The 10805-nt window shown below is 35.1% G+C and overlaps 2 protein-coding genes across 2 annotated transcripts; both read right to left on the reverse strand.

The window, feature by feature from the left end:
- Positions 1 to 927: 927 nt before the first annotated feature.
- LOC142630735 (germin-like protein subfamily T member 2) lies at positions 928 to 1822 on the reverse strand. Its single transcript, XM_075804774.1, has one exon. It carries the CDS (start codon positions 1747 to 1749, stop codon positions 1084 to 1086), a length of 666 nt encoding a protein of 221 aa, XP_075660889.1. The 5' UTR covers positions 1750 to 1822; the 3' UTR covers positions 928 to 1083.
- Positions 1823 to 5746: 3924 nt separating this feature from the next.
- LOC142630380 (5-formyltetrahydrofolate cyclo-ligase, mitochondrial-like) lies at positions 5747 to 9770 on the reverse strand. The gene is made up of 8 exons (XM_075804367.1): positions 9460 to 9770; positions 9179 to 9319; positions 8076 to 8240; positions 7517 to 7558; positions 7364 to 7409; positions 6402 to 6472; positions 6181 to 6307; positions 5747 to 6105 (listed from the first exon to the last, which is right to left on the reverse strand). Exons 1-8 carry the CDS (start codon positions 9734 to 9736, stop codon positions 6093 to 6095), a joined length of 882 nt encoding a protein of 293 aa, XP_075660482.1. The 5' UTR covers positions 9737 to 9770; the 3' UTR covers positions 5747 to 6092.
- Positions 9771 to 10805: the final 1035 nt, after the last annotated feature.

The raw sequence follows: 10805 nt of genomic DNA on the forward strand, positions 1-10805 counted from the left end.
AATTAGTACTTAATCATTTATAATCAAAGGGCAACTGTGCTGTAGATTTCTCCATGTCTGATGCTGAAGTGTGTTTCCTAGTCTCTTTTAATGTCCTAAAATTGTAATATGAAATCGTATGTAGAAAATGCATTAATATTTTTGTTTATCATCTTACTGGATACACTTTAGTTAATTTTATTAGAAGTAGAAAAAATATTCTAGTTTGATTTAGTTCTTAAGCTGTGTAAGCAAAGGACCCTGCTTTTTGGAACGGATCCAGATTAGGTCCTGTGTCCAGTGACACTGGTCCCGTTGGGATTGTGACACGTGTCTATTTTTGAACACTTGTTATCATCCGACCATGTCTAGTGCTTCCAACCTCCCCCTTCTGAAACTTAATTACAAGTTCTTATTCATCTTTACAGTATGTTACTAATTGATACAATTTCATGCCAAACTGTGTAATGAGAGAATTGTGCTTTCCAAAGTTTCTCTTTCATTGTTAAGTATGTTACTAATTGGTACAAATTCTTGTTTCAATAATTGTAATGAATAAATTCAAATAATGCAAAATTTTGGAGTCATTAAAATCAAATTAATGTTATATGTTATAGAATGAGTAATTGACAAATGCCATAGGAGATGATTTACTTCTTATGTTTTCGAGAGAAGCCATTAAAGCCAATTTGAATCATTACTCTCCACTTAAAATGAAACCAAATGGAAATTAATTTGAGTTAAAAATAATCCATGACAATTTGCTGTCATTGTATGCGGGGTTTGATACAGGTAACTTTTAGATTATTGTATCCGAATTCAGAGGTATATTCTTCAAGGTATTTTTTTACAGTGAGGGAGACTCAATTGTGTTATTTAGAACTCAATACTTCAACTCACAGGTGAAAAACTTTATAAAATTCGTCAATAAACATAACAACATAGGCATAATCAAAACAATAAATTTTATAGAATTAATCAATAATCAAAACAACATACACTGATAACCTGAATAACACAGCCCAACAGAGGGAGGCAGGCAATCTCAAAAAGTATTATTACACAATCTTCAAATCAAAGGGACCTTATCAGGAAGGCAATGGCTTAAGAACCAAATTTGGATTTTATGCTATTGACGACAGCATCGTCTACTTGGAACGCCTGAGTTAATACTTCATTAGGCATTGGGGGCTGTGAACCAAAGAGAGTTGTTGAGAGAATCACAACCCCTGGCATGTGACTATTGAAAGAAGTGAAGACAATACCTTTCCCTTTTCCAACATTCTTTTGGAAGTGTACAAGTCCCCTAGGAATGACAAAGATCTCTCCACCAGTCAAAACCTTAGAGTAATACACATTGGAAGTTGTCACAAACCCCACAAGTATCCTCCCTTTAACGACCAAACCCATCTCAGTTGCACGAGGGTGAGAGTGTGGTGGATTAAGTCCTCCAGGGCCATAGTCTACACGGTTCATGGAAATCCCAAGAGTGTTGACAGCAGGAAATGAAAGGACATTTGCAGGAGTGACACTGAAGTTTAGGTTCGATGTGTTAGTGATACCCTCTTTGCTCAGATCAAAGAAAAAATCACTTGCACTAACTTTTGAGGCAGGTATGCAAGGAAATCCATTGATTGATATGGATGCATTCAAATCTGCAACACAAAAGTCCTGTAACGAATCAGGGTCAGCCGATAGGGAAGGCACCGGGAGAAGCAGTAACATTAGAAGGCAAGGTAGCAGGTAGAGGGGTGAGTTTGATGATTTCATAATGGCTGCTAGAGACTCCTGTTGTTTAGAGAGTACAAGATAAGTTTTTGGTTGGTTGAAGAACGAAGATCACGGTTCTATATATAACTCTCTTTCTATGTGAAAACCCCAATAGTCTTCTTAGTTTTGCTGATGCAGAACATAGGAAGTGACACAAGCAGCAACAAAGTCCATGGAGATGGCGGGATGTTGTCAAAATATCTTTTAAATTTTGTATTAGCAATTCGTGTCCTTCTTGGAAACTATCAAGGATCAATTAGCTTTGATAGAGATAGCAAAATGGAAAAATCTCAGTTATTTTCTAAAGCTTTTTCATGGTCTAGAACATTTGTCTTTTTTTGACAGTGTCAGATGAATAATACAATAATTTAAAAGAGATTCTTTTTAACTAATCTTGGAGTAGATGGCTGTAAATAAACAATTCAATGACTTAATGGAAAGAGTTTTATTATGACATGAATGTGAATGGGGCCCTGGTACTTTTGCAGTTTCAATACATTTGACTCCTTCAACCTGGGAAATTATGGCTCTTTATGGAGAACTTTAGTCGTTGCTATAATATTCAATATCAACAAATTTTCCAGATGGTCCTGGGAACCTCTGTTAAATGAGCAGTAACAACACGATTGAGTGTTTCATAAGAAATCTTATGCAAATACATCATGGTCTGTCATCTGTGTAAGTTTCCAGCTTTCCCTGTACAACTATGGTTTTCCATTTATTAGTCTTATAATCCATACTCCGTGGATCTGCATAGCTCACTTGAACAAATCAATGCAATTATCCATTGTTTATTTTGACTTGCAAAGGTCCAAATTTCAAGGTTTAGTAGCAGCATCCACTGCATCAGAATTCAAGCCAGAAAAATCAACAAGAAGACTGAGTCGTGTCTTCCAAGAAGGCAGTTGCTTGCTTCTTCAAATCATGTGTAATCCAATTTCTTCACATGCCATATTTACTTTCAGACTATGGATTGCATTGAGTTATGTTTTATTTATTTCTTTATTAGAAATCTATAAACACAACATTTGTGCCACAACTTTGATAATAACTCTCACAAACCCACGGTTTATGTCATCAAAATTGTGACAAAAAAAGTATAACATAAAAACTGTGATCTTAGAATAACTCTATTTATTAGTACTGCTTCTACCTAGGCATTTTGTTAGATACATGGGATAAAAAGTTAACGGAGTGTACTGAATGACATAAAGTATAATGTTTTCAATAGTTTAAGGGGAAAAAAGTTTTTGATAGTTATGGGTGTTTGGATAGATGAAAATTGAGTTATATAACTCAGTTTTCATCACTCAAAAGTCAAAACTCAAAAAATGCCCCACCGAAAATCAAGTTATTTGGATTGATTTTGGAGTTGAGTTTTCATAACTCAAAACTCAAAATTTTGAGTTTGAGTTACAAAAACTAAAAAAAAAATTTGGAAGTTTTCAAATTTTGAGTTAAATGTTTCAATGGCACTATTGTAAATAACTCATTCATAGTAGGGCCCGCGTCATTGTATTATCAAATCAAACCAATGTGTGACCGTTGGGAGCTAGCTCTTTACTTTTTTCTTTTTTATTTTCAAGCAACTTCTCTTCTTTAATCAGACCCCACCACTTTATGCATTATTTGAGTTTTATAAATGAGATATGCATCCAAGATATGAAACCAAACAAATATTTTCTAGAGTGAGTGAAAAATTAAAGTTAAAGATACGAGTTATGACAATCGAGTTTGAGTTAAGAGATTTGAGTTATGGAAACTGAGTTATGAGTGATACTCAAACCAAATACCCATCAATTTGAACTTCATGTCAATTTTAAAGATTAAAACAATATTATGTTAAAAACAACCTCTACAATGTATGCAATACATTTTCCATCACACTATAAAGTAAAATCATTATCAAAATATATTTTGCTCATTCATTTGATTTTTTACTCTCTAAATAGAATTTATTGTTTCCCTGTGAATTAGTAATAAAACTGGCCAGAGTTTGGTGCAATGACAAGTGCTATTTGCCCAATTGATATGTCATGGGTTTGTGCATGAGAATCAGTTTCACTAAAATTGAGGATGTGACTGTCTACCAATGACCTCTCTGATTTTTCAAGCAATAGATTCTCAGCATAGGAAGGAGTATTATGATATCGTTTAGATGAAGTTTCAAGCTTCTACTAACTAATATTGACTTCCCCCTTTCACTCTTTAGTTCCCCCCCCCCCCCCCCCACCATAAAACAATGATGCTGAATTTTCTAAGAATACTATTAGTCTATTATTAATAGAAGAGTGGAATATTTGTAGATAAATTTTACCACAACTTTATGACCCCAATTCATCTCATTTTCCCATTAGAAAAAGAAAAAAGGAATTATTTCCTCCGATAAAATAAAAAATTTAAGAGGAGCTACCTCATACTAGAATTTTAAAGGCTGCTAGAGACTCCTGTTTTTTTTAGAGAGTACAAGAATCCTCTTCCTACTCTTCTTACACAAGATAACGTGATTTGGTCAGAGAGAGATCTCGACTCTTTTTTGTCAAGTCCACATAATATTGGGCTGATAAACAGCACAGATTCAATAATTCTCATACCTCCTTTTGGAAATCTTTATGGCAAAGCATATTCTTTGAATGGTTAAAAATGTTGATGCTTCTGGTTACCACTAAAAGCAGGATTAGTGAAAATATTGGGAGGGAAGAAGACACATCAGCACATGGTATCTATGTGGTAGAAAGGCAGAACTGAGGTTCACTTGTTTTCTCCAAAAAGAGGAAAAAGTGATGTGGTAAGATTACACGGCTTAGATCAGTTTTGGGCCAAAGATAAACAAGGTTAGTGTAGACTCAAGTTCTGGTTTGATTAAGGATTTTGTATCCTAGATAGTGAGTTATTGGAAGGAGGGCTTTCCAAAGATCAAACTCTTCTTATTGTAGCTGTGACCATGAACACTATTTGAAAATTAAGAAACAAAGTGATGGTAACAAGTAAGTTCTCAATCTTGATGGTTTGATTCAATAAATTCATTTGGACTGTCAGAGATTTGAAGCCAAGACCCCTAAACTCAACTTTGCAGGCAAATTTCTAGACAAGACTAGTGGGAGAGACCACCTTACTCTTGTTGGAAAGCAAATGCTGATGCTTCTTGTTAGATAATAAAGTACATGTTGCAATAGTGGCAATGAATTATGCATGTGAATTCTTGTAAGCATTGGGTAAAAAGAATCTCATTTGTCCCTTCTCTAGCAGCTAAAGCTCAGGGAATTAAGTGGACTATGGAGTGAGCCATTGCCGCCAGGTTCTACAATGTTATTGTCGAAGGTGATGCTCTAACTGTGTTTCAAGTTGTGAATCATCCAAAGAAAAGCACATGTTAGGAAATAGCTCAAGTTGTAGAAGACATGGGATGAAGTAAAGATGGCAAACCATTTTCAATTGTCCTTCGAGTTGGCAAAAAGAGAAGAAAACAAAGATGCACTTGAGTTAGCAGCTAAATGGACTGCTAAATCTTTGTTTGAAAGTGAACTGCTTGGGGGTGCCTGCCAGAGCTTGTGAAGCACTCAATTTTTTATGATTTGTGAGTTGTGACCAAGTAGGAGGAGTTGTAGTTATTTTGCATCTGGGATGTGTTTTAGGTTTTCCCTATTTTCTTGTTTGCTGTTGTGTGGTGTTTTGGACTTGTTGAGGTTGCTGTACTCTCTTCTTTTCTCATATATATATATATATATATAGAGAGAGAGAGAGAGAGAAGAGGAAAAAAAAGAAAAAATAATTCCTACCTTTAATAAACTGACTTTTTTTTTTTTTTTGGGTTTGATGTTATCTATTATTTAACTTAACAGTACTATAAAGTGGCACAATTTTGCATAGGTAGCATATCCGTGGAACAATTGTAGGAATTCTAGGGCTATACATACTTGTTCTCTACTTCTGCTTCTATATACCATATAGATGCAACTTTATCTTAAAAAAGAAAAGAAAAGAAAACATCTTCACATGATACAAATATTTATTGCATTGAATAAAACCGTTTCCTTAAATGATAAATCTTGAGTAGTATTTCCAATCTCTCAAAGTGTGTTGGTCCCAATCGGTAATATACAAGTCATATAAAACCTACCATTTTTGAGATCTATTTCAATGGGCATACGTTGTGGACAATCAACCATGGCTTCTTAACTATAAAAACATCATAAATTTACCTCATTCCTTTGATAGCACAATTACTGCATTTCAAGCAATCAAGACAGCATTTGACAGCTTATGAGACAACCAAACTCAAATGCAGGATTGAGGATCTATCATTTGAAGAAAGTGACCAGGTTTGATTTCCAAGTCAAATGTTAAAGCTTCATCCTGTAAATATTTAACTAGTTGGATGAAAAGAGAATCTAACTCATCTAAATAGAAGAGGAATTTACGTAGTTATACCTGTCTAAAGCATCTGGGCTGATGGGAATCACGCCAGCTGGGGACACAAGAGCATCAACAGGAACATCATTTGCAGTGACTGGTATAACCCCTTCATCCAATATCTGCAGAGAATAGGATAGGGCAACTGCAGAACCAGAGCCAATCATTTCAAAAGACTAACAAAAACATGTAAGCTGACTATAAGACCATAAGCAATTATTAATTATTGTCGTGCATACCAAGGAGGGGTTGCTTCCAATCCCTTGCCTTCACAAGCTCTTGGTAGTTCTTCAAGAAGGTATCATAATAACTATTGATTTTCATCAAACACCAACATGAGTTATGCACAATTTTAAGAATTATCAGTGAATATGGATAAATGGTCAAGTTTCATTTTAGAATTAAAGTGATTGAGATTTTTAGAGATGAACATGAGCCTGTTAGGAATATAACCCAATTCCTAGATCTGTGGGATGCCAAAAAAAAAAAGAGAAAATATGAGCCAAAGAAAAAACAATCACATAAGACAATATTTACGTAATTCGGAAATTTGCCTACGTCTACAGAGTTACAATGATTTACTATTTCATGAAAAAAAATACTAGATGCAGCATTACAGTGTTTCTCTCTCTCAACAACACAACAACACCAATCTAAAACAACGGTATTTATATCCTACAAAGAGGATCCTCAATAGGCTAAACATGGGCCAAAAACTTTCATAAGCACTCCAGCTTGGGCCTATCGGCCCAAGCTTCCGCTCCATGGACTAAGTCTTAGAAAATCTCCCACTAAAAACCATAACAATAGGCCCAAGCCTCCGCTCCATGGACTAAATCTTAGAAAATCTTTCACTAAAAACCATAACAATTTAATATAGGATCGGGTTATAATCTGGATCAAATACAAACTAGACTCCACATAGCCCAACAAAGCCCCCCCCCCCTGTTTTCTCCTAGGAGGGTTGGGTTGGATTTTCCATACAATCATCACCATTCTGCAATCCCACAAAGTTGGCTCACCAATTATTAGGGAACTACAATAATATTCACAAATCAATAGTTATGCTAGTAGTTATACTCTAGGAGCTTAAAAAATAGGTTTTATATCAAAATGAGTAAATGATATCTTTAACCAACTAAGCTCCCACAACATTAGAGGCTAAATGAAATTCTATATAGGCCAAGATTCATAGCCATACCCTCCACCACGACCCAGGCGCCTTCCGGATCTGTCAAATGCTAGTCCTGCAGGCAGAAAATTGCTAATTACTATTGCTTAAATTTTGGTTTCCGCAAGACTGCAACTTTAGAGCATTCTGCGGGTAATTAAGAAAATTGGGATAAAGTTTTACCAGGTAAGAGAAACAAATCAACTGGCTCATTTGCCTGCATAACTGCATCAAAAGTGATCCTTTATCATAAGTGTTAATTTATGTGCAAACCGTGCAATTATGAAATATAAAGTCAAGCCTATGAGAAAATATGAACCAGAAGAAAATAAATGGAGACATTCGCTTGCAAGAAGGTTAAAGTGCACAAAGTGAAAGGAGCATGTGAGTTGTGTCATGAGTTCCAGAGAAGCAGAAGCTCCTAAGTAGCACCCTGGTCCTCCCCAACATAAAAAGCAAATGTTTTTGCATCTGAGCAAAGTTTAACCATATTACTTTCAAAGGCTAATCACGTTTCTTCTTCATCTACTAGTTTATCTTGGGCACTGATAAGTTACAAGATGACAACTCCTGTCATCATTCTGATGCCTAAACTTAATTCTCACTCCTCATCATGTGAAATTTGTAATTGAATAAGCAGAAATGACTACAACTTATAAATTATTCATAGTGCGAGCAGCCTGCTGGTCATTGGAGATAGAGAGAGTTGTCACAACACATACTAGTACAAATTTTTAATTACCATTTTTATGTTCATTTCCATCACCATCCACTGAAGCTGGTTCTAAAATGTTCATTGAATTCGCAATAAGATCATCAATACTTGAGATGTTCAGCATGCGCATGTGACTATTCTTATCCTCCACACGTGGAACATAAAGCATTTTGCTCATCTTTGTATGATCATCTGAGTCAAAATAAAATGTCAATACTTTCAGAAGTTTGACAACAAGTCAAGATAGCTTTTATTAAAGAGATAAATTTAATGAAAATGCATGTATCATACAACCACTAAATAAACAAAATAAGTTGATAAGAATAAGCTCATCCAAACACACACACACACACAAAAAGTGTCATAAACTTTTGCTCTACAGCACAGAGGAAGAGATGGTTATTAGTTATTACATGAAATACTTAAATAAGACAATCTTAGGAACTATCTGCTCAACAATCATATGCATATGTTTTTCTCAAACAATTACAACATGTTCATATAAAAAAAAAACTAGGAGCATTCTGTCCAATGATTATCTCTCTAAAGAATCTCTTGTGAGGAAGAACCAAGCAGTCATTCCTGCGACATTTTTTAGTTTACAAACACTTTAAAGTAAGCTACTGGGGGGCACTTCCTCCCCTTCTAAGACCAAGGTGGAGGTGGGGTAGTTAATTCAAGACCAATTGGATGCATGTGTTATATTCCAGTAAAGAAAATAAAAATATACTTTAATCCTTTTGCATAGACTTGTATGAGAATCATTCATTCCCAGTATGATCCCCCTGCTCATAAACTCTTTCAATTGAGATAGAGTTGTGATCGAGCCAGGTATTGAATGATTGAACATGTCTTGGCAAGACTAACAAGGCGTTCAAGCTCGTCTTGAGCTCACTTATAATGTTTGATTTTGGGCTTGTTACAAGTAGCTTGAACTTGACTTGCCTCAGCTTGCTTCATTAGTCAAGCCATCAAGCCAAGCACAAGTCCAAATCAAGCTCAAGATCAATCCTACAAACAAGTTTTAGGAGTAATATTTTTCTACAGATTCCATTTTACAATCACATACACATAGAGTTGAATGTCAGATGGCAAAACTAAAACGTAGGAGACAGCAAGTAAACACAAACCTTGAGCTGGGTTTTGCAGGATTTCTGATAACAATTTTGATGTATCAACTTCTCGTAAAGAAGAGCAACTTATATAGGCACACAATCTCTGACTAGATTTAAACCAAGGAGATTCCAAAACAATGCTCTGGATTGCATTGTCTGATAACAAAAATCAACAACACCCAAGTGAAAAAATTTCAATAACAAAGATGCATCAATCTAATCATTTTCTAGATAGACCCAGTAGTAAAAAATTAAAGCAAAATGATTTGGCATTATTAGTACATGTTAAATGTTACCTTCTTGGGATCTGAGAGTTGGGTCCATATTCTTGAGTTTCTTGCGGACCCTTGATCGGAGAAGCTGTTTTTGCTTGAACAAAGCGTTCAGACGATCTTGTTCTTCATTGTTGTTGTTGGCCATTGTTGTCGTGAAGTTCAAACTGTAGCGTGGTGCGTGCGAGGTTGGGCCAGAGAGGAAACAGAGTGGGTTTGTTGTTGTTGTGACAATATTGCACGGTTGGGTGATCAATACTCCTAATTGTTTCATTTTTCGGCTCAGCCCAGTTGGCCTCATAGCATAGCATGAAGCTCCTTCTCTCTCTGCTGTCGTGCTTTATTTTATTTTATTTTATTTTATTTTATTTTATTTTGCATTAACAGATTATCAGCTCATGTTTTGAATTTGTTTATAAAAATTACACCGTAAACTTTTTTCCATTTTAATTTTTTTTTTTTAAATTCAATAGTTACAACGGGAATGTTAAATTTGAATCCATCCAGGTTAGAAACACCTAAGAATATTAGTTAAATTATAAAATTCTTGGTTATAAGTTCATTTTTGGTCTATCCTTTGAAGAAACTTGAATTTTAATTATTATATATATGAGAAAGTTATTAATCTCTGTTGAAACCCATTTTCGCGACACATATTTTACGAGCCCAATTCAACCAAGCTCAACTTTCTTGTGGACTTAATTCATGTATTATATTTTATTTTATTCTTTTAAGCATGGTTTAAGTCCATACAACTTATAGAAGAAATTGCGGAAGTGTGGTTTAGAGAATATGAGTCAATTCCTTTTGAACCTTTTTGCATAAGGCCAGCCCATGCGTGCTACCAAGTGGACAAGGGATGTTGGTAACACCTCTAGCTCATAAAGGAGGTCTAATACCCAAAATTTCTACCTCAAAACAGCTTTTATGCTCTAGTTAATTGTGGCCCAAAGTTTCTGTCCTAACCTAATTTTGCTACCATATTTTCTTTTCCACCCGAAAAACATAGCTAACCCTAAACTAATTAGCTAGCCTATTGTAGTCAAGTTGTCAAAAGCCTACAATGACAAGGAAACAATAGCTAATGGAGTCAGCCACTTTATTTCTAAAATCATACTAAAAGCATGTCAAACTCTTTCCTAAACAAAAGCAACCCAAGCCAAAATGCAAAATTAGTATCATGAGAGATAAAAGCCTCTTCTACAACTCAAAAACTAGTCATTAGCAACATCCCAAACTCTATATAGAACTCTCTCTTCAGCTCAAAAATAACCAACCACGTTTTTCTCATAGAGTTGAAACTTAGGAGTAAAAGCTCATTCAGTCAGTTAACATTCTCACATTTCTAAACCTTGGGGGTGGAAATAGGG

Source organism: Castanea sativa, chromosome 4 (genome assembly GCF_040712315.1).
Source record: "Castanea sativa cultivar Marrone di Chiusa Pesio chromosome 4, ASM4071231v1".
In the NCBI taxonomy this organism is placed as follows: domain Eukaryota; kingdom Viridiplantae; phylum Streptophyta; class Magnoliopsida; order Fagales; family Fagaceae; genus Castanea; species Castanea sativa.

Bases quoted from the DNA above. Each gene is read 5' to 3' on its own strand.
- LOC142630735 (XM_075804774.1), bottom strand. From the start codon at position 1,749: ATGAAATCATCAAACTCACCCCTCTACCTGCTACCTTGCCTTCTAATG.
- LOC142630380 (XM_075804367.1), bottom strand. From the start codon at position 9,736: ATGAGGCCAACTGGGCTGAGCCGAAAAATGAAACAATTAGGAGTATTG. The intron at 9,320-9,459 runs GTAACATTTAAC...TTTTGTTATCAG, and splicing joins AACTCTCAGATCCCAAGAAG to ACAATGCAATCCAGAGCATT. The intron at 7,559-8,075 runs GTAATTAAAAAT...CTTTTGATGCAG, and splicing joins TGGAAATGAACATAAAAATG to TTATGCAGGCAAATGAGCCA.